This window comes from Lepidochelys kempii, chromosome 4 (assembly GCF_965140265.1).
Source record: "Lepidochelys kempii isolate rLepKem1 chromosome 4, rLepKem1.hap2, whole genome shotgun sequence".
Taxonomy (NCBI): Eukaryota; Metazoa; Chordata; order Testudines; family Cheloniidae; genus Lepidochelys; species Lepidochelys kempii.
The window spans coordinates 135498234-135525428 of NC_133259.1; the positions used below are offsets into that span (position 1 = coordinate 135498234).

General features: G+C 40.2%; 1 protein-coding gene across 1 annotated transcript in view; it reads left to right on the plus strand.

Moving 5' to 3' along the window:
* ATRN (attractin) overlaps positions 1-19256 on the plus strand; it is a 270477-nt gene extending 251221 nt beyond the window's left edge. The window contains exons 27-29 of the mRNA XM_073342975.1: positions 1447-1554; positions 17555-17669; positions 19110-19256. Of these exons, the coding sequence (XP_073199076.1) occupies positions 1447-1554; positions 17555-17669; positions 19110-19234 (348 nt within the window). The 3' untranslated portion in view covers positions 19235-19256. The remainder of the gene's footprint in view (positions 1-1446; positions 1555-17554; positions 17670-19109) is intronic.
* The last annotated feature ends 7939 nt before the right edge of the window (positions 19257-27195 follow it).

Below are 27195 nucleotides of genomic sequence, written 5' to 3' on the forward strand. Positions count from 1 at the left end.
GTCAAACCTAGCAAATGGAAATGGTCATGCATTTCAGGTAATGGCTAAACATATTACAAGTATTACAAGCCAGAATGTCAGAACCCTGTTTGCTCCAGGCCAGACCGTGCTAGCAGTGGTAGAGTTAAGGAAATTTCCTTGTAACTGCTGCCATACAGGAGACAACATTGGTTGGGTACGGAAGAGCTCACAGTTGGAAATTATACTTTACTTTATTCCATTGTTACCATAGAGTAACAATATTATTCTGGAGGCAGCTGAACAGACATGAGAAGGCTGGAGGCAGTAAAGATAAGTTCTTCAGAAGATGGCAGTTGTATAGTGGAATGATTTTAAGACAAATTAAGTTAGAAGGAGAGTAGGATGTGAACTCAGGATATGGGATTGGCTGCAATTCATAAGATTATGATGGTGAGGACATTGCAGAAGACAGATGATAGGATGCCGGTGAAAATAGTACAAGTACAAACAAAGTGAGTCAGACCTAGAGGCCAACCACCAACTAGAGGGTGGGACAGCATCTGGAGGGACATGACCAAGCCCTGGACAGGAATGAATGGTGATATGTACTGTTCCATATGTCAGCAAAGTTGCTTTGGGATTAGAAGTAGTAGTTATAGTAAGGTAATACTATAGGTAATAGGTAATAGTAATGCAAAAGTGAAATACTAAATACGGTAAGTATATAAATCAGAGGGATTTCATTAGTATGCTGATCTTTAAGTGGCTGATGCTATTTGTTTCCAATGTGTCATATCACTGTTTCATTATTTACAGGCAGTGTGCCACATCATTCCCAGTCCTGCTGGAATTGATGTTTGACACCTACATCTCATTACCAATCACTTGATCTGCAGTTAGTGCAAAGGACTTTTAACCACAGGAGCTAAAAAGGATATCTTTCCATACTACTGCTAAACTAAAGTTGGAACTGCAGTCTGCCACTTAGAGACTGCCATTGTATGTCTAAGAGAGAACCATAACACTAAAACTCAACTTGTAAAGAGAACAATGTGTTTTAGGGGCTTCTAAAGATTTATTCAGGAACGTGTATTGTATTTGAATAAAACATATTCCTGCAAGCCATACTTGCTGTTCACAGATACATTTGGCATGTTTAGACTAATACACAGGACTGTTTAATGTTAATTTGTGGTATACCAATATGGTAAGTACACTGGCAGCTGTCTGATTTGTGTAGACTTACAAAATTTTCAGAGTGGAGTTACTTAGACCTGTTTATATTTATACAATTGGTTTTATTTAGAAATTGTTCTCATCAGGTTCCCTTGTGTCATCTTTATGCCCAGTGAAAGCATCAGGAATTTGTTTTGAAATGTTTGCATGCTGGAGTCCATATCTTTCCATATTCAGTAAAATCTGTCAAACATTTTTGTATTCTATATGTTGGAACAGTGTATTAATATCTCTGTGTTTATTCACTAGCAACTACTCCGTGAGATGCAACAGATGGCTAGCCGTCCCTTTGCCTCCATCAATGTTGCCTTAGAAACAGACGAAGAGCCGCCTGATCTCATTGGAGGAAGCATAAAGGTTAGAGTTCATGCTGTTTCGATGGTCCTACCTGTAATTAATCTTCATGGATGTTTTTTCTCAACTGTGGATAAAGCAGTAATGGAAATCTGCTGCTCATTGGCAACCTGTAGGAAACTATAAGCACTTGAAAGCTTATATGAAAGCTTATGTATTGTTTTGACTTCATGTTGTGCCTTTAGGTTATGCATTTCCATCTTTTGGACTACACTGGTGTTAATAAAAGTTACATCAATTTTTAGTTTTTATGCTTGTAATGAAGGAGGACACAGCTTAACGCAGCAGAACAGTTGGATGGAAATAGCTGTGGGTGCTGCAAATAGAAGCAGTTCTTGTGAGGTCTCTCCCAAGGAACAGAAGAGTAATTGTCTTTGAATTCTGTGGAGATATAAATGTATTTTTTGAAGCAAATAAATGTTCATCACAAAATATGATGCGTACAAAGTAGGAGGAGAGAATTACAAAGTGTCTTTCCCCTAATCTGGAATACTTTTAGATGCAGTATGTTGTAATTGTAGGAATATGCAGAGTTAAAAGGGAAGATGAAGAATTTGAGAGAGATCATGGCTGTGGTAAATTTCTGATGTCAGACCTGTAAACTAGAAAGCAAAGCTAAAGCTTTCCTGAGTATAATTTGTCTATCTACTGTACACATGCTTAGCCTATAAGTTTATGGCACTCTCACTTAACAGCCTCGGCACAAAATCTTCTTACCTGCCCTTACAATGATGACAAAAAAATATTTCTTCCATTTAGAATATATGTGGGGTGTGTTTATGTGTGTATATAAAATATAGCAAAAAAAAAAAATGATAAAAGAATGTTGAAGTTGCAAAGTCCAGAATTCAGGTGCCAGGAAATGCCAGAATTAGGATGCCCATACGACTTTAGTTCTGCACGTAATGCATATGAATTGATAGTCTTTAATTACATGTTCATACTATTTTTTCCATAGGACTTCTGCCTCATTCAGGGCACAGGATGGACAGCTCTCCATAAGTGAGGCAGCAGTTCAATATTACTTTTTAGCCTCACTACTCAATGTGCACCCCCTATCATATTTGCTATATACTGTCCAACTGTTGCATTGAATTTAGAATTAATTTTGTTTATGGAGTTTTCTCAGGTTTGCATTACCACAGCATCTGAGTGGTTCATCAATTTATCTCTGTCTCAGGCAGGGAGGTATGGTCCCTTTTTTTTGTAAGTAGGAAACTGAGCAATAGAGAAAGTAAGGCCAAAACTTGCAAGAGTATCCACTAACTTTAAGTGTTTCAATGATTGGGCAACTAGTTTGAGATACTTATGGGGCCTGAATTTTTGGAACATCAGCTGTACTTTCATTTGAGTTGTGAGTGCTCAGTACTTTTGAATAGTAAGCCCTAGATACGTCCAACTGGTAGGTAGTTTTTGTAATTTCTAAAAGGATGTTAAATAAATGCCTCTGATTTAGAATTGATAGAGAGATGAACCAAAAGACAATCTTTCTGTTAAGATATGGTCTACATCTCTGAAAAAGTTTGATACAAGTTTTAACAAGTTAAGAATTACTTAGAAAAGTTAGATGTCTTCGAGTCAAATGGTGAACTATATTTTAGAATAGTAAAGGAACTGTGTGAGGAGATATGAGCCGTTAGTGATTATCTCTGAGAACTCATGGAGGACAGGAGTGATTCCAGAAAACTGAAAAAGGGCAAATATAGTACCTCTCCATGAAAAGGGGAACAAGGACAAATAAGGGAATTATAGATAAGGCTACAATTTAGTCACGGGTATTTTTAGTGTAAGTCATGAACAGGTCATGAACAATAAACAAAAATTCACAGTCCGTGACCGATCCATGACTTATACTAAAAATACCTCTAACTAAATCTTGGGGGCGGTGCACGTCTGGGGCCAGCGGCACCAGCTGCTGGGGGCCACCCAGGGACTGCGGTCGCTCTGAGACTTCTGCCTGGGGCCACGGCCGAGAAGTGGCTGGTTTGGCTGACCCAGAGGCCACTACAGTAGCGGCTGGTATGGCTGTCCCTGGGGCCACCTGGGTAGCTGGCCTTGGAGCCAGGCACACGAGCTGCTGCAGAAGTCACAGAGGTCGCGGAAGGCATGGAATCCGTGACTTCCATGACAGACACAGAGCCCTAAATATAGATCAGTCAGCTTAATTTTGGTATCCAGAAAGATAATGGAGCAAATAATCAAGCAATCACTTTGTAAGCATCTAGAGGAAAATAAGGTGATAAATCAAGGACAAATCATGTCAAACCATCCGAATAACCTTCTTTGACATTGCAACAAGCCTTGTGGATGGGCAGGGGAGGCAGTAGATATGGTATGTCTTGACTTTAGTAAGGCTTTTAGTGCTCTATCACATGACCTTCTCATAAACTAGAGAAATAGAGCCTGGACAAACGTATTATAAGGTGGGTGTGCACTGTTTGGAAAAGCTAACTCAGAGTAGTTATCACTGTTTCACAATCAATCTGGAAGGGCATATCAAGTGGGGTCCCATAGGGGTCTGCCCTGAGTCCAGTTCTATTCAATATCTTCATAAATGATTTGGATAATGGGATAGAGAGTACATTCATAAAGTGTGCAGACAACACCATGCTGGGAGGAGTTGCAAGCACTTTTGATGACGGGATTAGAATTCAAAATGACTTTGACAAACTGCAGAAATGGTCTGAAATAGGATGAAATTCAATAATAACAAATGCATAGTACTACACTTAGGAAGGAATAATACACTGCACAAATACAAAATGGGAAATGACTGCCTAGGGAGGAGTACAGTCGGAAAGGATCTGGAGGTTATAGTAGATCACAGACTAAATGAGCGTCAATAATGTAATACTATTGCAAATAAAGCAAACATCATTCTGGGATGTATTAGCAGGGGTCTTGTAATCCAGACATGAGAAGTTATTCTTCCACTCTACTCAGTAGCGATAAGGCCTCGATTGGTGTATTGCATTCAGTTTTGGCAACCATACTTCTGGAAAGATGTGGACAAATTGGAGAAAGTCCAGAAGAAAGCAACAAAAATTATTAAAAGTCTGGAAAACATGGCCTATATGAGGAAAGATTGAGAAAAAAGAAGGGTTTTAGTTTGGAGAAGACTGAGGGGGGATGTGATAAGTCTTCAAGTACGTAAAAGGTTGTTATAAACACAAGAGCGATACGTTGTTTTTCTTATGACTGAGGACAGGACAAGAAGCAATGAGCATAAACTGCAGCAAGAGAAAATTAGGTTAGACATTAGGAAAAACTTCTTGATTGTCAGAGTAGTTAAGCGTGGGAACAAATTTCCTAGGGAGTTTGTGGAATCTCCATCGTTGGAGGCTTTTAAGAGCAGGTTAGACAAACACCTGTCAAGGATGGTCTAGATAATGCTTCATCATGCCTCAGTGCAGGGGACTGGACTAGGTGACCTACTGAGGTCCCTCCTGGTCCTTCATTTCTATGATTCTTTAACATCATGCATCCGATGAAGTGGGTTCCAGCCCACGAAAGCTTATGTCCAAATAAATCTGTTTGTCTTTAAGGTGCCACCGGACTCTTCGTTGTTTTTGTGGATACAGACTAACATGGCTACCCCTGATACTTTAATATCCTGGATAACCTATTAGGTCTTTTCCATTTTTAGAGTCTGAAGTAGATGGTTACAGAAAGTCTGTATGGAATCAGTTGTCCATATCACACGCGTTATCATAAAAATTGGCACTTTTGTTGTCTCAGCAGAGGCTCCAATGAATGGTTATGGACATTCTTCTCTCCCTGAAAAAAGGTCCCTCCAAATCAAGATCAAAGCATATTGGTGCAGGAAAGCTTGCCTACACAATGCCTGTTTGGTGGCTAAATTACTTGATTTCAGTCTCTGATAAAGTCAGCCCAGCACTACCATAAACATTATTTTTTAAGGGAAATGCAACAACTGTATTATGTGACAGAGATGTGACATATTGGCTTAGTTCACATAGTGTACTTTAAAAATATATTACAGTGGCCTTCTTTTTCACCTGTTGTTTTACACTGTATGTACAACTCACTTGTTTGTATGTTTCCCTCTTAATCTTTTTAGTCTGGGGAAATAAACTGATAGGATTTACAGAAAAGCCAACTTTCTTTAAAACAAAAATAATACTGTAAAAACTATGCATACGTTTATCGTTCGTATGAAAACAGACAGTCTTTGTTAAATTCAAATCAGGGTTAAGAAGTTCAGGCTAGCATGAATTATTAAAATTCTGCTCTGACTTTTCACAGGGTCCATCATCTAAACTAAATTGACATTTACCATGAAAAAATGCCAGTCTTCCTGCAGGCACTTCCCCTTCCCCTCTTTCCATTACTTAGCTTATTTCTAGAAAAACTAATTTAACTGAAAACACCACTCTTGCGGTATTAGCCCAGAACCAGTCGTCGTAGAGCTGTCCTCAACTTTTCTGACTTCATGACAAGTTTGTTTGCAGTTAATATCTTCTGTTCATTTTTTGTTTTCACTTTGGATCTTTCAATATCTGCTCATTTCTTCCTCACCTCTCCTGTTTAGCTTTCTGAACTGACTTTTTTCTGTTCTCTTTATCCTTTCCTTTTGTTTTTTCTTTTTGATTAGAACTACATTAAACAGGGCTGCCCCTCTGCTGTGAAGGGCTCCATAAATAGTAACACAGGACCTCATTCATTTCCTTCCTCACTTCTACGTGATACCTTCTGTCTGTCTGCCATCTTTTCTTTTCTGATTTGTCAGAACGGGCAAACTCTGACATTCTTACATGGCCCAGGAATTGAAGGTGCAGGCCAGCTTTTCAAGAGTAAGAGGATAGTTAAGAATCCCAGTCATTTATGTAGGTTGTTGAATTTGACAGTAGTACCAGAGACAGGGAATTGAGGCTAGTGTGTACAAACTTTCTGAAGCATTCCAGTGCAGATTGGATGGTTTGGGGGAGAAATTAAAAAGGTGCAAAGCAAAAATTTAGGCTCTGAGTATTGCAGAAAATACTCCCAGAGAGGTGGTCTAGATTGTTGAATAATACTCCAGTGAAAATGGTGGAAACTACACCTAACAGGAATATTCAGTTTCGAATATGTCGTCTACATGTCCCTTTGGTCAATTTCAGTTTTTCTCCCAGCCCTTTTCCACTTGCACTGGAATTCCCCAAATAATTTGCAAAGGAGAAGCCGCCATCATAGTCCACGCTCCCATTGCTCTTTGGTTGGAAATATTCTTAACTGAAGGGAGTTGCAGGAATCTGAGTTGATGTGGAATGGGCTGATAAGCAACTGTGGAACTGCATTTTTTTGCCTTCTGTTTCCTATTGCCAGAGCAGGGAGGTTGAAAACAGAAATGTTGGGTACATTGTTGGATCTTAAGTGGTTATCCAGTCACTCTGCCATTCAGTGTGCCACCATTGTTGATCCTGTATTTGGCTACCCTCCCTTGTACACACTTGGCACCAGAACTACAGATTTCTTAGTGCTAATCACAAACACATGGATTTTTTTCACGTGAATCAGAGATTTTTGGTTCATAACTACTTTATTTGGGGTACAAAAGAGAGTTGAAAAATGGGGCATTTTGTCTACAAGAGGCCTCTTTCCTTTTCCATCGTGCACGGCCAATTGGCAGCTTAGCGTCAGGCTAGTTCCATCCTAAGCTAATATTTTCCAGCTGGACATATTAGAACAGTGTTTTCAATTACTATTTTTCCTAGGGCACATCATAGTAATAGAAACTAATTTACCTCTAGGGAAACAATTTTATTAGTGTGCAGCTAAGCAACAGATAACTAGCTCCTTTGGGAGTTTTTCCATTCAAAAACCCAGTAGAGCACAAATCTTCTCTTAAATTTGGTTGACCATTACAAGATCTATTGGGCCTTGGCTGCAGCTGTTTGAACTCCCTGAAGCGCTCAACATTACAACTCTTATAAGAATATTTAAGATCCTTGGTCATCTAGAACCTGTGCAAATGTTTTAAACTGAGTTACTGGGAGTCAGGCTATTGTTTAGATCTTGTTCTTTGAACTGCTCTAAGAAGATTCTTGCAGTCAGTTGGAAATAGTCTTAAAAATCAGCTTTTCAAACAGAAGTTAGAGAATTTCTTAGAGTGCTGGCATAGATGATCTTTAAGCATCTTAAAGTAGGGAGCCTCATGCAACTAGTACTTACATTCTCAGCAGAGGTAAATATATATACTGTGAAAGTCATCCTAAGCAGCCACCACAGGGATGAACAAACAGATACCTAGTAAAGTTTCAGAGTAGCAGCCGTGTTAGTCTGTATTCGCAAAAAGAAAAGGAGGACTTGTGGCACCTTAGAGACTAACCAATTTATTTGAGCATGAGCTTTCGTGAGCTACAGCTCACTTCATTGGATGTAGCTCACAAAAGCTTATGCTCAAATAAATTTGTTGGTCTCTAAGGTACCCCAAGTATACCTAGTAAAGTTTGTCTTCATAACAGGTCAAACAAAATTGTGCTGGAAACTTTGAGGGAAACTGTAAAGCAGTTTCATAAGACAGTATTGTCAACTGGAGATGGCCATTCGTGCAGATCTCACTGTATTGTGTTCTGTTTTCCACACTTAGAATCCAGCACTGATAGATGGTTATCCCTTCATCTGTGAACTGGAGGCTGTTCATGTCTACAAGTAGTCTAAATGATGGTGGCTTTTGTCAAGAAAATAGTCTGCAGCTCGTTTGGAGTGTTAATGTCGTTGAGGTGTGGATGTGCATTTAATTCCACAACATTAGTTGTCATAGGGCCAAAGTTAGTCTCACTGCAAATTCTTAATTGCCCCTTTTTCAAACATCAAGACACCAAGCTTGATTTCTGCTTTAGAAAGAGCCGAAATGTGGCACAAGTGTAGCCTGTGTCAGTCTAGTAATCAATTCATACTGCCCAGGGTAGAAATGCTGTCAACGGGATCAAAAACTGCCTGAAGGTCCCAGCTATTAAAAGGTAGAGATAAACAGTAGTATGTTCAGATGGGTGTGGAGTGTCACTGGGATCTGTGCTCTTTCCACTCTTAACATCTTTATTAGTTATCTAGAAGGTGGTAAACAGCATGCTCAGGACATTCACAGTAACTTGAGAGGAGTTGTGAATATCAGCAAGGCCAGGAAGTAGCTAGAACGATTAGACATTTGAACCAAAAAAAAGTGAGGTTCAGACTTGGAGAACTCTAAGCTATTGCATTGGGGGGCAAATAATTTGAAATAAAAAATTGAACATAGACATCACTTCTACAGCCTTGCTGTAACTGCACCTGGAATCTTGCATTCAGTTCTGAGTACTACTGTATTATAACAGGGTTCAAAAAAGAACTAGATAAGTTCATGGAGGACAGGTCCATCAATGGCTATTAGCCAGGATGGGTAGAGATGGTGTCCCTAGCCTCTGTTTGCCAGAAGCTGGGAATGGGCAACAGGGAATGGATCACTTGATGACAACCTGTTCTGTCTGTTCCCTCTGGGGCACCTGGCATTGGCCACTGTCAGAATATGGACCTTTGGTCTGACCCAGTATGGCCGATCTTATGTTCTTATTAAAAAAACTGATTCAATGGGATGAGCTCAGAGGAGAGCAACCAAACTTCTCAGAGAGCTTGGCCTGACTTCTAAAAGGATTAAAAGCCAAGTATGTACTGTATAGTTTGACTAAGCAATGTTTGAGAGGGGCACAACTGTCTGTATATATCTAAAGGGGCAGTGAGGAGAGGGATGAAAGGGATATCCCAGAGAGGAATGGGATGAAACTGAGAGGAAAATATAAACTGAACACCAGGAAAAAAAAATGTTCTTAGTGAGAGCTGTAGCACTGCAGAATAGTCACTTCAGGGAAGTAATGGGGCTTCCATCACTTGGGACATCTTGTAATGATCCAGTCTAGTTTTTATAGGTACTGTAAAGAAGAATCCTGTCTTAAAGCTTACCTAGAGGGAGGTTATCCCATAACTTCCTAGCATAGTGGTTCTTGAACGTTGGTTTTAAGCAGCTGTGGTGCTGTCCACTTTCAAAGACAGGGTACTGGACTCATTGAACCGTTGGTTTTCATCTAGCATGTCAGTGCCTATGTTCCTGTGACTTAGATGATTCATTCATAGGTTTCAAAGCCACAGGGTGGGGACTGTTATGATCTAGTCTGACCTCCCACATATCACAGGCCATTGCATTTCATTCAGAAGGCATGCTATAACAGGGTTTTAGTTCTAATTTATTACTTGTTCCATTCTTCTGAGAGAGCATCATTTGCCATTTAAAAGATTAATTGCTGATTCGTTAATACTAAAGCACTCAGATTGCACGTAAGTGTGTAACTACGTGGTTTGCTTCTGAAAATATGCACCAACAGTGGAACAGCCAATGTGGTCCACGTAGGTGAACAGATGTCAGGATAGCTACTGTTCTGTTGCAGTATAGAGGAAGATGAGAACGAAGAGAGAGATTTATCCATTTGGGCCTTTTAAATTATATTTGTTGTTGACTCTGCCTATGTTCTCCTGCTTTCTACTTTATAGAGAAGTGTGTGCTATCCGTAATATGTAGTTGCTAGTTTTAAGAACCTAGAGATCGTGTGGACAAGTGAGGTGTGTAAAACCGATGAACTCTCCTAGAATTTAATATACTCTAATAATGTTCTGTACTGTGAAAACAACAAAAGATGCTAAACCCTTCGCTTAATGAATTATTTCCAGCTAATGTAGGTGTGGGTTTCATTTGACATAATTTGCTGCTTCGAGAAAGCTTTTCCATTGGTATGCAGTGAACATTTGGTAGTGACGCTCTATGATCTGCTGTTTGTCCTGACCGTGTGACTGCAAAGGTTCATTCCCCTACCCCCTGAGTATACGTTTTGGTAGGTAAATGGAATGATGGCAAGATTTAACTGTGTCCACATTTTGTAAACGTATAAGATAAGTATTTATAAATAAAATTGAAAAGCTGATATTTTAAGTACAACTGACCAGTAATGCGGTTGGAAATGCTTTTACCCTGATTTTAGCTGACAAGGAGGAAGTGGCTCAAGAGAAAGCAAACTCTGTGAAGCTTTGAGTAAAAGGGTCTTTTTAAACTCTTCTTTCCCTTTGGCAGAAATGAGTACATTTTCTGATTGAAACACTAATAACACCAACAGCTTCTGAAAACTGTTGGAGAGGACCTATTTGCATTCCTTTGTGCACAGAAGTTGTTTTAAGTGTCTTGTGTCTGAGATCATCCGACTGCTGTTTCATCCTTTTTATGTGCACCTTTTATTATAAAAAGCAACCTAGTATTGAAATTAATAGCATAACTACCCTCTGGTACATGTGAAATCAAGGTGAACTTTTCAACATTTGCCATATGCATATTGGCCATATTGTATGCTGTGGCTTTGTCTTACACTACCCGTAGGGCAGCAGTGGAGAATTTCAAGATCAATGCGATTGTTACCTTATTTGTGAGAACGTTATGGGGCCAGAAGGTTTTGTAATTTAACATTGCCTGGGAACACTGCAAGTTCTCCTGACACTAATCTTTCCCTTCATGTAGACCTTGCATTGAATGCTTGCTGGATTGACGCTACTTGCATTAAAAGTGGGGTGGTTATTTATTAAATGTAGCTGGGTATAACTCCCCATTGATCTTTCTGCTGTTCATTTGTGGCCATTTGCATTTCTGATACAAGATACTGATGAATCAGTGTCTCATGCCCATATGTTGACTCTGCTAGGGCTAGCCCAAAAGGCTTGAGCACCTTTTTAAAAAATTATATTCTTAAACTCCAGACATAGAAACCCAATATTGAAATGGGCTGAACAATTCAAGAAAAAAGATTGATTTACTGTGGGCCAGCTTCTAGTTAAATATCAGGGCCAAGGTTTCAAAGATGAATATGAATTTTTAATCTAGAATTGTGCACTTCAAATAATTACAAGAAGTTAATTCGTCTCCGCATGAGAAAGCACAGGAAATACTCTGGGGATGTGATTTTTTTAGAACTTCATTTATACCCTCTTTTTATGGAAAATCGCTCATGTTTTATTTTATGAATGCTTGGTCAGTTGTCAATCATACCATTCAAAAAAACTTGGGAAACTTAGCCTGACACTATTCTGCACAGTGAAGTCATCTGAAGCATAGCTGAAACTCTGTTTAACTATTTCAATAATAATGCCCTAGGTTCTGCTTCCATTTAAGCAACTCTGTGAGGCACATACCCCTACTGGAAATTGAAAGCATGTAATGGTTTGGGACTATTTACTAAGCCATACAAAAACGTTGTTAAAAATACATTTTGTCCTACTGTGTTTGAAAAGCAATTGGGTTGGCCTGTCAGTGTTGCATGGTAACTGGATTATATGCTCCAGTATACTTAAAATGTGTTCTAGAAAAATAAAATTGCTGTTCAATGTTTTAAATTATATAGAATATTTATTATTCTGTAGTCATTAGTTTTCATAAGTGTTATTAACTGTTAGACTGTGTTGTATGTTAATTGTATAAATAGAAATAATGGGATGAAATAAAAAGAGATTTTAGGCTAAACGTCACATAATGATGCCTGATTGTGAGATGTAGTAGGCTCTGAAATTGGCTCTCAAGGGAACTGGTGGTAGACACTTCACCTGAGTCATTTAAAACTAGTCTAGAGAAAGTACTACAAAATGTATTGTTAGTGTGGGAACAGTATTGCCATGGGAGGTGGATTAATTAGATGACCTAACTGAGACTTTGACCATTTTTAACTTGTATAATTCTGTGAACACTCTACATATTACGCACACTTCAACACTCAAACAAAAAAATTACTTGGCTTGTGTCCACAGCATTTCTGGTCAATACAGCAGCTTTATTGAAGAAATGCTGAAATAGATTTTTTTTTTAACATCCTCAATCATTAACAAGAAACCATTAATTTTAAAATTACATTATAAAAAGGGCACTTTTTCTAATATTAACCAGTGCGAAACCCATGGCCGTTCTGGCCGATAAAAATCAGTGGAGCCTCATAATTTCCTGACACTGAAGGTCAGCCCTCAGAAATGTGTCTGTTATGGGATCTAGGAATGACAATCATGTGACATGACTTGGTTATAAAATTCGAGTTACCTTGGCTCCTAGCATTTTGTTGTTCAGCCAAAAAACAACACTTCCTTTAATAGTAGCTTTAATGGCAGAGGTGAGCTAGTGCAGGCATTTAGCAGCAGAAGGGTTCAATGTACCACCTGTGCAAAGTCGTCATTCTGGCCACATTTACATTTTTCCTTAAGGGGCGGGAGGAGGGGGAGAAGCATTGATGAAAAGTGCCAAATTGACAGTCTTGGAGACTAAAGTCCCTGCTGCTCACAGACCAGATATGGCATTGACAGCAGCACTGCAAGCTTCTCCTACGCTGACCTCTCAGATGTAACCTGAAGGAAATAAGTCTCTGCCATTCACTCCTTGGTGCCTTTGAAACTGCCAACAAGGGTGCCAGTTGTGGCTTATGTGATGTGTGGACTCAGAGCACCAACTCGTTTCTGATGGGCCATCAGATGGCAGTGACAGGAACATGCATTTGAACCAGTGCCCTAAAGGTGAAATCTTTTGTGTCCCATTAACCACAATCCCTGGCCATCTGTTCCAACTGAGAGACCTTTTGTGATTTTAAAATGTGGACATCCAAGTGTTTGGACACCAAGGGCAGCACTGGTGATGTGCCAAAAGTCTGAGGGCTGCACCTAATTTGCATAATGTGCACTTTTATCATATCATTAGGTTTTCAATAAAAAGGAATTGCTTCTATATTTCAGTGATAAGCTTAGCAAAATACTCAATGTCAGAGTCCCCATAGTGATTTTTTTTATGGTGAACCTACTACTGAGAGGTGTTGCAAAGTTTGGAGAGCCATATTTTAAGAGGAAAATAGCAGCCATCTATCAGACAAAAACACTAATTTGTTATCACAAAAAGGGAAAACGGCAAGTCTTCCTCAGTATCCACACTGTGTCTGCCTCCCTCTGATCTTGAAAGAGGGCCTGGATCTCCAGTGTGAGAATTCAGTGGCCTACCATTCACAGCCCTAATCTCATAACATAGGGCTCCTATCTCCAAGGGAAGTACGGGAGTTTGCATTTGGAGCTTTTGTCATTGGGGAGATGGCTGAAGGTAGCTGTAATTCCTGTTATGGGAAAGAAGGGGAAAATTAGGAAGCTAAGCAAGTTAATGCTTTGGTTACTGGATGGGAGGGGGAAAAGCATGGACTGTTTTTGGACTATGTCTGTCCGTGGCAGAGAAGTAATAACATGATGAAGTCTGAACAAGCTCTCCGCATTGGCAGCTGCTTATTGTTTGTTTGTACAGCAGCACCTAGAGAACACACTCATGATCAGGGCCCTATTGTGTTGAGTGCTGTACAAATATATGGTTCTAGATAGTTCCTGACCCAGTTGGAAACCCTGTCATGTGCTACCAATGAGAGAAGCTTCTTTGGTGTGACCCGTATGAATATGGGACTAGTGCATCAAACTCCCTTACGATGTGGGACAGGCCAATATGTAACATGATAATGTCTAGGCCCATGGTGATGCCAGCTCCAGCTTTGCAGGTAGTTGTGAGATCACAATCAAGATAGCCAGTAAACTGCTGTTTGACTTATTCACTAGTTTGTCTACATCTGTGTAGAACATTCCCCAGACTCCAGTGATCAGCTGCCAGATGTAATAGAGGGCATAGTATGTCCTTCTCTACAGGCCGACCCATTGCCTACATCAAACTCAACATTGCCATCGCCTGATGCAGGAGTCATATCCCCACCCTGATTTTTGCTTTTTGCCCTCAGTAACACAAGCTGAAGATGAGGTGTATTGTGAGTCACAGTTCCAAAAGCAGGTGACTGAGTTGGTGCTGTCAAACATGAATTCACAAGACTTGATTGTGTTTTATATGCAGTGTGTGTTATTACTAATGACAGCCTGTCTTAGCAAAACCGTGCACAGCGGTAGGCAGTACATAGCATTTATTCTGGAGTTATCCAGTGCAACATGATTGTGTGTTTATTGTACCCCTTTTTTCCAGTGTACCCTAAAACAATAAATTTGGCGACCTCATTGTACAAATTGTATATTCCCAAATCTCTTAAGTCACCACAGAAGTGCAACCACCTCTGTGGTGAAAAGTTGACAGCTGTTTAACAGCACACAGCTTTTCGGATCAGTTTCGTGCAGGAAGAGACAAATACCAGGAGTAAATAAACCTGAAGTAGACATGAAGGGAAACAGAATGTACATACTTTAATTTAGAAATTAACCAGAGCATGAGGGTTAACCTCCCTCTTGTGAAAGTGGCATTGAATTTTGAGTGACTACAGCAGCTCAGGATGGGTTCTGTATCTCACCCAAAAAGATATCACCTCCAGCAGCACAGCGCATCCTCGTTATTACAAAGGCGTTGGCTCAGTACTGGCAGAAGGAAGATGGCTATCTGCTGAATCACTTACACGAGACTGCAGGTTATCTATAATGCTTCCATTTGAAAAGGGTAGCATCTAGCATTTATGTTTGGGGAAGGAATGGAGTAGCAAAGGTATTTTATAATCCAAGAGTGGGGCAAAGAGAATAAATTAAAATTAGATCATAAAACAAATGAGTTCTGTATGTTGCTCCAACATTTCATTCACCCCACGGCGTTGTTCCATGCCATTGTATTCTCCTGGGGCGTTGCTATTTATTGTCGCGAGCACTTGGAGTAAGATTGAGCGCCGGGCTGATGCTGCAGCACTAAATTACCCCCCACACATTTAGTAGCAATTTTTGGGTAATGGAAGGAATCCAACGTTTGCTTGGATTTTTTTCTTTTTCAGAGATTGCCAAGAAACTTTTAAATGCCCAGCATTACCTCTCTGTTCAGTAGGGTAGAAGGCTGGATGTAGTGTATTGCTTCAGTTTCCAAGAAGCTTTCCCTATGCTCTCTCCATTACCCCTAGTAACTGAGTTGCCAGTCGGATAATATAGGGCACACACACACACGTATATGCTCAGTTGCTTTGTAGATCAATAATTGTTTGGAGTTTGATCCTTTTTTTTTCTTTTGGGTATGGGAGTTTTGTTTGTTTACGACTGCAGATTTTTACAGACTGCCTCTTATGTTGTTATAGGCTGTAAAATACTAATTTATCTTGCAAAAAGACTAATAAATCATCGTAATCATTAGGGTTAATATGAAATATGAAAATAGTTTAAAGTTTCATTTTGTTTGCTGTTGTATCCTTTTTTTATTAGGCACCAGTAATTTAATTGCGTTGTTTGATTCCTGTTCCTTTTCTAGAGTCTTGGATTATGCTGAGTTTCCGTTGAGCCTTTAAATACAGTATTACAATTTTATGCCTAATGAAATAGAATCATAGAACTGGAGGGAACCTCGAGAGGTCATCTAGTCCCATCCCCTGCACTCAAGGCAGGACTAAGTATTATCTAGACCATCCCTGACAAGTGTTTGTCCAACCTGCTCTTAAAAATCCCCAATGATGGAGATTCCACCACCTCCCTAGGCAATTTATTCCAGTGCTTAACCACCCTGACAGTCAGGAAGTTTTTCCTAATGTCCAACCTAAACTGCCCTTGCTGCAATTTAAGCTCATTGCTTCTTGTCCTATCCTCAGAGGTTAAGAACAACAATTTTTCTCTCTCCTCCTTGTAACAATCTTTTATCTACTTGAAAACTGTTATCATGTCCCCTCTCAGTCTTCTCTTCTACAAACTAAACAAACCCAGTTTTTCTAATCATTCGTCATAGGTCATGTTTTCTAGACCTTTAATCATTTTTGTTGCTCTTCTCTGGACTTTCTCCAATTTGTCCACATCTTCCCTGAAATGTGGCGCCCAGAACTGGATACAGTACTCTACCTGAGGCCTAATCAGCACGGAATAGAACGGAAGAATTACTTCTCATGTCTTGCTTACAACACTCCTGCTAATACATCCCAGAATGATGGATTTTTTTTTTTTTTTTTTTTTTTTTTTTTTTTGCAACAGTGTTAGACTGTTGACTCATAGTTTGGTTGTGATCCACTGTGACCCCCAGATCCCTTTTCGCAGTACTCCTTCCTAGGCAGTCATTTCCCATTTTGTATGTGTGCAACTGATTGTTCCTTCCTATAAGCAATAAGTATTTCATTAGTATCAAAGAATCCACTAGGTGCTGTGTGTTCATAATCAACAGGAAATTAGAAGCCACAGAGCATAACATATAGAAAGTCGACCTCAGCTTGCTTGCTGATATGAGGCAAGAGCTCACCCTCAGTACTTGAGTTCTGAAGTTTATATAATACTTACACATTCTTTACTTACCGTAGAGTTGTTCCATAGTAAAATTAAGCATGTGCATAAGTGTTTGCAGGATCAGGGCCTATTTGCTGGGTCAGGTAATAACCTATGTTAATATCGACGTCATGCAGTTACTTTTAAAAGGCAGATAAGCATGTCACTTTTTTATTACCTTGTCTTTTTAGTAACAAAGCCCCCTGAAATTAGCTGCTGATCTTTTCAAATTAAATGTTCAATGTTAATAGGAATACACGGGGGGAGATTTCTTAATGGCAGAAAGATCAAACACCCAGTTCCCACTCACCATCGGTGAGCGCTGGGTGACGAACTACCCTTTGTGTCTTCGGCAATCTTCCCCTTTATATTACACAAACAAACACGCACGTGCACACACACACACACAGTAAATAGGCCTTGGAACCCCCTGCAAGGAGAGTAAATAGTGTAATACTTCATACAGAGAAGCTTTGTGCAAGACTTGATTTTTAACCACTAGACTTCATTAAGGAAATGTGTTGTGTTTTATGGCGATTAGGGTTATGATTGTCATAATATTGATTTCAGTCTTGACAACAATGTTCTGGGCACTAGTCAACCATAGATAAAGTCATAGTTCGTGCCCTGAAGCTTTAATGTACAATCTAACAGACAAAGGGTGCGGGAACAGGGAGGTAATAAACAAACAATGTTCTTTCTTGTTTTTTCTTTTTTGCTACAGACTGTTCCCAAACCCATCGCGCTGGAGCCGTGTTTTGGAAACAGAGCAGCTGTCCTCTCAGTATTTGTGAGGTTGCCTCGAGGAATGGGAGGTATCCCGCCACCAGGGCAGTCAGGTGAATGATTGATATTGTGCTTTGACATGTTTCTAATATGTCTAGGTATTTATACTGTGCCCATCACCATGATCTCTGAATCTTACAGATTAATTCAGGAATACCTAAAATTCCCTAGTCAGTGGGAATTTATTTTACAGGGTAGGTAATCTAATTTACTAAGGGTTAGATTCTTCCGTTTGACTCCAGTTGGGTTGAAACTCACTCCTCCAGTCAGCTCTTTGAAATGGGTGGGTTCACTTGCAGAGTAAAGAACTACTCAGTTTTGTTAGGGCGGCATAATTAAGCCCTAAACAAACGGCATGCAGGGTTCGCCAGACAATTTCTGCTAACCGTGAAAATGCTACAGTTGTTATAACTGCGGTTTGATCCCTTTCTTGTCACTGAGCTTGTGCAAGGTAATCACTGGTGAAAATTTAGAGCCATATACTGTGGTGTCTGCCTTTGTTTTCCCCTCAGGGTGTTTTGGAAGAAGTAGGGATACATTTCATCTGAACACCAGTCACTGGGAAAAATACAGGGGCCACAAGTGGCTGGAAGTTTCCAATAGTTACTTTTAAAAGGGCCTTATTTGCCTCCCCGACTCCCCCCACAGAGAAAGGTTCACCTGTCTGACTTTCAAAGGCCAGGCCCTGCTGCTTTCTCTCTTCTGATGGGAGCATGGGGCAGTAGGATGCTGTTCTTCCCACTCCTGTCCTAACACTTTATATGAGGGGAATCAGGTTAGATGCAATTGTTCTCTCTCTCCCACACACAGTCCCCCCAAAACTACAAGCTTTTCCCAGCCCCTCAGCTAATGGTTCCTTTGTGAGGAGCTGAGATATAGATAGCCTCTGGAACAGCTTCTGTTGCCTGCAGCTGGAGGACGGTCAGGACAAGATCTTTGTCTTTAGCAATCAGCAAAGCTAGTAAGTGTGGTGAGGGGGAGGAAGGGACTAGAAGAGGGCATAAATTGCTTTTGAGTTCTAGTTTTGCACAATGGGGGGTAATTAGGGATTTGAATTAAATAGAGGCCAGAGCCAGATCTAGGTAAACGCTTTGGTTTTCTCTCATCTGTGGTTATTTTGGGAGGGTGACTATTTTTCAGACCAGGAAGGTGTGGTTGCAGGGTGCTTGTAAAGCATAATGCACCAGCCATCCCCAAGTGCTTTGAGGAAACTGCTGTTCTTCTGTGGCATGATTACTTGTTTCCAATAAAAGCAGCTTAAATGAATATCCCGGTTTTTATGTTCAGAAGATTATCTTTGGCGGGTGACAGGAAGCAGTTGCTTTGATGGAAATGTACTTTATTGAATAGCTTGCTTCTGAGTACCCCGTCAAGTTTAATCTGCAAATCAAAATGCTGCTTTAAAAATAAATAAATCACTTTTTGGATAAGATTTTTTGCAACTGCAGTCCTTAGACTTTCACTTCTATAACCACCTTGATTTACTACTTCAGGTCTTGCGGTGGCCAGTGCTTTGGTGGACGTTTCACAACAAATGCCAATTGCCTACAAAGAGAAATCAGGAGCAGTACGAAATCGGAAACAACAGCCCCCGGCACAGCCAGGAACCTGTATTTGATGCATGGACATCATAGACTGTCTCTCTAGGGTTTTAAACACCAGTAACACATCGGAGGAGGAGGAGAAAGATTTTACAGTTGTGACACACAAGAGACTAAAAATATATGGGAAACGCAACTTCCTTGAATCCAGCCTTTTTTCTCATATACTCGATAGTTGGCTTTGTTTGACAATTGCTCCACTTAAGTTTTACTGACATATGCCACAGGATGGTTCGACTTCTTCTCCCCCGGTTAAAAAAAAATATATATTATTTCAGGTCCAGTAACCTCTAATCACCACCACTGAAGGTCAAAGTGAATAAACCAGTAGTACAAACATAAATGACACTCAGGTTTATGCATGGAAAGTGCATTATAGTACATGTATTTATCAAACTGTGCCAAAAAGGGGGGGGGGGGGGAGATGCAGCATTTCCAGGTACGTCTCAGCCCTCAACACTAATATTAAACTTCAGCGTTGTTGTCATTTCATATGTAATAATTTCAAAGATTTTGTTTATTCCCACATTATTTAATTAGTGCTTTTTTGTCATTTATGGTCCAGCTTAATATATAGCATCAAGATAGGAAAGAATGAAGCCAAGACTGAATATTGTACATTGCTTACGCTGAGTCCAATATTTACAAAGTTGAATGTCATTTTCTAAAGCATTCGTGGTTCTGTCATCTTAACCCAGTTGAAATACATGCACACAAGTGCCTAGACTTAAGCAGATCTAGGAAGTGAGGGAATTAGTGCACGCAGGTCTTTACATAATTGTGTTCCTATATTTCTGTAAAAATTAATTAGTCACCCAGGGCAATCTCTGCCATTTGTAATGCATCATTTGTAGTCAGAGAAGATGAGGGCATTTTCCCACCCAAGAAACTACTTAATCTGGTGGCAGTATCTTGCGGGGGAAAGTGGAATTGAGTTCCTGTATCTTATGTGAACGCTGCTGTTTTCACCAGCTGGCATAAATGGAAGTTGTGTGTACCCGTGGCCTGCTACCTAATTATTACTTGGTGTTACCTTTTGAGTCCTTTTCTGCCCCTTTGACCTTCCCTGTTCTTGTGGACAAGGACTGCACCCTATCAGTGGTCAGAAGCGTTGCTGTTCAGCACTTCCTCTTAAGGAACTGGAGCGGCTCCTTGAGGCCCCGTTGGTCTGAAGATTTTAATTTTAAAAAACGTAGTAGCTCTGTTTGGCCTCGTGTTTGAATGTTCAATCTTGAATTTCCCCCAGTGACTGTACGGTGTGGGGTAACTGCCTTAGATACGTAAGGGAGACTTACTGCTGATAGGATGCACTCAGTAGTTGTAGAAGAGGGCTCGGTGTCGCAAGGAATTTATTATACTTTCTAACTCTTTTTGCAGTTGAGCCTCAAAATGATGCTGATGAGGTTTATTAGACTCAAAATTCGGCCTACCTTGTCATCATTAGAATCTGACATAAGAGGAGGTGCAGATTCTTGGTATTGCCAGTGCTTTTAAAACCAAAGTGTAACTGTTAACGAACCGACTTTGTCACCACACCGCAGCCAAGAGTAGTAGTGATGTTGATGCTGACACATAGGCGTTGCGTTAAGGTATCAAACAAGGTACAGCTGTTCAATAACCATAGTAAGTTCTGTTCTATTCAGAACACTGGGCTCGAGTCTGTTTTCGGCTGGGGTATTTACTAACTGAAAAATAAATTGATTGAGGGGAAAAAATATTAACTGCAAAGGAAGTATTGAATATTGTTTGATGTTAGAGCCCTCTTCCCAAGATAAAACTGAAGTAACTGCATCTTCTTTTCTTTTTCTTTTGTGTTTTTGGCCGTCTACAACGTGTCCATCAGTTTTTGCAGAACCTGGAATTCTTTCTTTGAGGTGTAACATTTGAATAGGAAAATAAATCACTGTGCATCTCAGAACAACAGTGGTGGTGGTAAAGATTGTAACTTGCTGAGCCGCAAACCTACAAACAAAAACACTAATGAATCTTCTCCTAACAAATACAACAACACTACAGAAACATTCTTGTTAAAAACACACCTTTTTTAAAATATATTTCTGAACCTGCAAGTTAAATGTCCTCAGGAGGGGTTGATAAGGAGAAACTTTGTGGAGTGAAAGTTTTTAGTCAACTTTAATGTTAGCTGGTGCACAGATTACCTCAGAGTCACCTCCCAAAAGAACTTGCAACTTCCCTTGTTTATAGGGCTGCCCCGGGCTAGACCACACCAGAGAAATAACGCAAGATAAAATTTTCCCCCTATATATTTAATTACCTCACAAATGCAGATCTAGTATTCATAGACCCTTACCCAATTACCCATCACACTGGGAAAACGAACACTGGCTACAATTCAGGAAAGCTTTTAACCTTATGCTTAAGTCCATACTTATTCAGGACAGCACTTAAGCAGGTGCCTAAAGTTATGCCTATGCTTAGGTAAAGCAATGCTTTGCTAAATGGGGGCCATTAAGTGAAATTATTTTTACTTTAGAAAAAACAAAAAACACATTTCTGCTCCCTTTTAGAGAATTGTCTTATGCTCAGATTGTTATGTCTCAATTGCTTACAGCGGAAGTGTGGCCAGAATACTCTCAAGAAAGGAGTTAAGGGGCAGATGTTAAAAATAAGGAAGACAAGTGAAATTGATCAATATTAAGTTTAATTGAGCCCAAAACTGTGAATAGAGGAATAAGACTTTATTAATATAAATGAAACAAAAAGATCCTTTAGGCTTTAGCCTTGCTCTGTATCTTAGCTCCATATGGACAAGGGAAAAGAGAACTCTCATACGTATCTCTGCTGCAAGGAGTTTCATCCCAGTTCAAAATAAATTATCGGGGGAAGGAGTGAAGAGAGAAGAGCGGAGGGGCTGGGGAGAAGAAAACAAACTGCAGGTGTTTCATCAATGTACCAACATCAAAAGTGGATGATTGGGGGTCATAAAGGGGATTCTTTACAAAACAACCACCACCTGTAATTTCATAGGAGAATCTGTAAATAAATGAAAAATAACACTGATTTTGCACTTGTAAATAAACTATACAGTAGTGCAGAATGTGGACAGAGTTAGCGTGTATATAAAACAGAAATATCTAATGTATTTTTGATGCATTTTAAATGATGTATGAGTTTTGTCTTAACTTCTTCATATGATGATTAAGTAACTTTCCAGAGCTTTAAAAAGTCATCAGATTAATGCCTGATATCTGGCAGTAGAAAGCAAGGAGGCATAACCTGGCATTTTTATGTATTTAAATACATTCACTTGAACAATAAAAGCAAAGTAGTTTAAAATACAGCTCTTCCATTTGAAAAAAGAACAATTAGAAACAGGTGATATTTATACTTAAAGCAGCCACTATCATGAGATTATTAAGTTGATGGTGTGCTGCCCAAGTCTCTATCATTAAGATTGTGCTAGTGAGTCCATTCCAAATCACTGTTTTCTGGGGTTTTATAACCCTGGGTGAAATTTGGTATACAAGGTCTCACATTGTTCACTGGGAACATTTTTATTCTTTGCGAAGGTTTTTTTTTAGGTGTTATTTTAACTGGAAATGTTGCAACCTCCTGAATGTAGAAAATTCAATTAGTGCCACTGGATACAAAAATACATTAATTGAAACCAATTTTTGTTCACAAACCTGCTTCAGTTTTTTCACCAGAATTTCATTTGGATTTTTTTTTTAGCATGCATGATCGGGTGCAGCAGACCCTATAGTCATGTTGGTCAGTAATTTGTATTTAGGGGAAGATTTATGGGTACACCCACCATCAAGTCTCTTTTAAAGCTATCGGCTTAAAAACATACTGTACCAAAAATGCCAATGTACAGATGTGTATGGTGCCTGTGAATTCCCAATATGTAATGTACCAAAATATGGTGATATTGTATCATGAAAGAATGACAGGCCATAAAAGGCATCTTGTGCCAGATATATAGTTCCTTAAAGGTAGGATGCATACTAAATATTGTTCTTGTATGTCATACTCTGTCTGGCAAAACTGTACCAACATATCTATTTACTGGGTTTAGAGTGTTTTCTCAAATGGCTGTTCATCTCGCCAGTCCTAAATTTAGCTTAAATGACCCTTCAGTGAAATCCATGCCCCCCTTCCCCAAGGGACTGAAATAAAACATTAAGGTTTTCACACAAACCAGTGAAGCCAAAGACTGCTGATTCTCGGTCCTGAAGTGACATGAATGTTAGAGTTTTTTTTTTTTCTTTTTCATAAAAGCCTAAATTCAGGACTGAGTGTCAAATGGAACTTTGAACCTGCTGGCTTTGGGCTTGCCACAATTCTTTAAATATCGGCTCTGTAAATACATGTGCTCCACCACTGACCTTAAAATAAAAACTGACTGTACATGTCAGGAGCGACTTTTAAACTAAGCCATCTACGTTTCCATAGTAATCTCTGTGGGGTTTTTAAATCTTCAATCTTCATTTCCGAGTGCAACAGTTTGTTTTACAGTGGATTCCTAAAGTAAGCTGGAACATCCGGTTCTGTGAAGAAACATGCATGTTTCATATACAAAGGTGCATCTCCGTCTCCATTTTTGAATATATATGCACTAGCTTTTGGGGTGGAGTGGAGGCAAGAGAAGGATAAGAGATGCTTTTACTTTTCTGACATGCTGTAGATAATTTTAGTCATAACCTTGCTTTCTGTTTTAGTTGCTTGAAATAAGTAAGTTCATCACGTGCCAGTAATATCTACAATAACACACATGCTGTTTATTCTGCTTCTGGATCAGGATGATGGTAGCCCAATTTACTGTCTTTCTAAAACAATAAACTACCTTTGTGTGTCTTCCAGGTACTAAAGACATTTCTCCCTGTGTTATCCACCCACTCCAAAATGCTCACCAGGAAAAAAAACAAAACCCACACAAATCTATTTGTGGAAGAGTGTAAAATAAATAAAGTCCATTTTTAAAAAAAATAAAAAATAAAAATAAAAATAGGTTTTATATTCTGAAATTTGTGCACACTAAATGTTCTTTACACTAAGATCCTTGAACTAATTCGGTCTTAATTTTTTTTGTTCTGTAGTTATTTACAGTCCTTATCTGTGTTCCGACTCGAGCTTAGTTTGTTAATATGTATAATTTAGTGTTTATTGCATTCATATGTAAATACCGAGTAAGTATTGTAAACTATTTCATTGCTGGGGATTGTGGGTGTTATACATACACACATTTAGGACTGCAGTTTTTTGGTATAATTTTTTGTATTGTAAAATAACAGCTAATTTAAGCAGGAACAAAAGAATTATGGGAAGTCAGTGCATTTTAAACACATATGTGAAGTACATGTAAATAAATAAAAAGTAAATAATGCAAAACTTTCTTCTGAAATAAAAAGTAGGAAATCTGGTTAAAATGTCTTTTTATTTTGCGTCGTGCTTTTTTTCTCCCCTTCAAGCAGACATTGGGGTATTTTTTTCAGCTTAGTTTGTAAAGAGATCCTAAACCCATAGCCAGAGGAGGGTTGAGTTCTATGACGTACATCTGGGTTGGATGGTTCTCCTTCACCCTCCTAACTCAGAGCACTTTTCTTGCTCCGCCTTTTCATTGTGTCTTGAGAATTTCAACAGCAATTCCCTATTAGCTGCTCTGCCTGTTGTTCTTTAGATCCTGTTGCCTTAGACAACCATACTTTTTGTGGGCTACAGTGACCCACCAAGTTGGCACGAAGAAAAACCATAGGAGTGGTAGGACAGAGAAGGATACCTCTCTAGGGTTTTCCTAGCAGGGATTTCAAAGCACCAGCCTCGCTCTGATGCGTTAGGTGAGGACCGCAGAGCATTGAGGCCAGGTGGATTTGCAGGAAAGGACAACACCCTTCCATATAGATGTCCATATAGATGACCTCCTTGCCACTCTGCTGTGGATCCCTCATCCACCTGGGAGTCCAGATCCTACTGGCGTCAGGGTTCTCTGCATTCCCCTGAGACAGTTTAGCATCTTCCAGGCTAGGACACAGATGGAGGTATTACTGTGAGCTCTTGCCTGGATTTCCAGCCTGGGGAATGTCGGCATGGAATAATGTATGCCCCGATCCACCCAAAACTGTCTCCAAAGGGTAAGGAGTGTTATGCTTTTGTCACAGAAATTCTGAGATTCATGTGCGAAGGGCTCCTACCAATATACAGGTCAACTGGAAATTATCTGGGTTTGAGATTCATTTCCTTCCTCAAACTCACTAATCTGGAACATTATTCCTTATCTTGCCCACAACCTTCACTGTGGTTCTGAATGTTACCTACAGTTACATGGATGGCCTTTGCTTTTTCATTATAAGAACCAGTTGGTAAACTAGAAAGCACTGGGAGTGACAGAGGTGGCAGGAATGCATATCACTGAGTTAGTTACAACTAACTTGTTGCTTCTGGAGTGAAGGGATGAAGTATCGGTGACGGATTCGGTCACAGAGACCCCCTTGGGACTGCCATCTGATGTGCTGAGCCTACTCTGGCAGCCTATGAACGTGCTGGTGTTATTCATGCCAATGCAGCCTCCAGTTATATCACCAGCAGTCCAGTTCTCCACACAAAGACTAGGGGCCTGGTTCTGATCTCCCAACACTGTAACTCCAGTGACTTCAGTGACTAGTGTGAGTGAGATCAGCATCGAAACCAAGGCAAGGGATTATTGGGGCTATAAGAGGAAGGGCTGAGTCATGGCAGTTGATCATGGGGTGGCGTTGTGAGGAAACTGAAATCAAACCCGTAGACTGACTTTGATAAACGAGCTTCTGCTTCCATGCTATCAGCCACCAGAGGTGCTGGAACTAGGGGGGCTGCAGCACCCCTTGGCTTGAAGTGGTTTCCATCATATGCAGGGTTTACAGACCGGTTCAATGGCTCTCAGCACCCCCACTCTACAAATTGTTCCAGCACCCTTGTCAGCAACCCACTGACAATTCAGTCAGGACTGGATTCCACCCGTCCTTCGAGATGTGATGGGAGCTGTCAGCAGTCCGGCCAGCAACGTTTCCATTGGCACACTGGCCCAGATCTCTGCTCTTAGCAGAAATCTCTCATGTTAACGAGCTGTAATTCCTCCTTACAAAGAAGGGCTTTGAGCATTTGTCCTGTCCGAGCTACCCCTCCTGCACGGGCCATTAGCTAACAGCAGCTGTCTCTGCGCTCAGAGAGGAAAGATGATGGTTTAATAACCAAACTGCAACAGCTCCACCCATGTTCATGCTTTAGCACTGTTTGCACTGCAGGAGCTGATGGGAAGTTTCTGTTTCCCTGTCAATCCTCTTCTTACAGGATCTGGGTGTCAGCTGTCAAATTTTTGTTGTGCTGTGACTGCAGCCAGGGGCCGTCAGTATCGTCCCCATGACATCTTTCTCATCCCCTAGCAAAGTCATTGGGCCACTGCTGTTCCCTTGCATTGGTGGCAGTGTGGTGTAGTAGCTAGGGACCCGGCTTTTGGGGAACTGGGGTTCTAATCCTGGCTCTGCTACTAAATTGCTATGTGACCTGGGGCAAGTCACTTCACCCCTCGGCCCTTCTACTTCCTTTCTCCCACCTTTTATTGGTCTTCTTTATTTCGATTGCAAACCCCTTGGGGCAGGCATTAGATCCACAGATTCCTGGGCCAGAAGGGGACATTGTGATCCTCTCTTCTGACCTCCTGTCTAAAACAGGCCAGAGACCTGCCCCATACTAATTCCTAGAGCAGAGCTTTTAGGAAAACATCCAGGCTTGATGTAAAAATGGCCACTGATGGAGAATCCACTACGACCCTTGGTAAAGTGTTTCAACGGTTAATTCCTCTCGCTGTTAAAAAGTTATGTCTTAGCTGCAGGCTGAATTTGTCTGGCTTCACATTCCAGCCATTGGCTCGTGTTCTGCCTTCTCAGCCAGACCGACGAGCCCATTGGTAAAAAGGGACTGATTCAGGGGCCGTGGCAGCCATCAGCTGTACGTTCCCATTCAAATCAAGCAGACATGACCA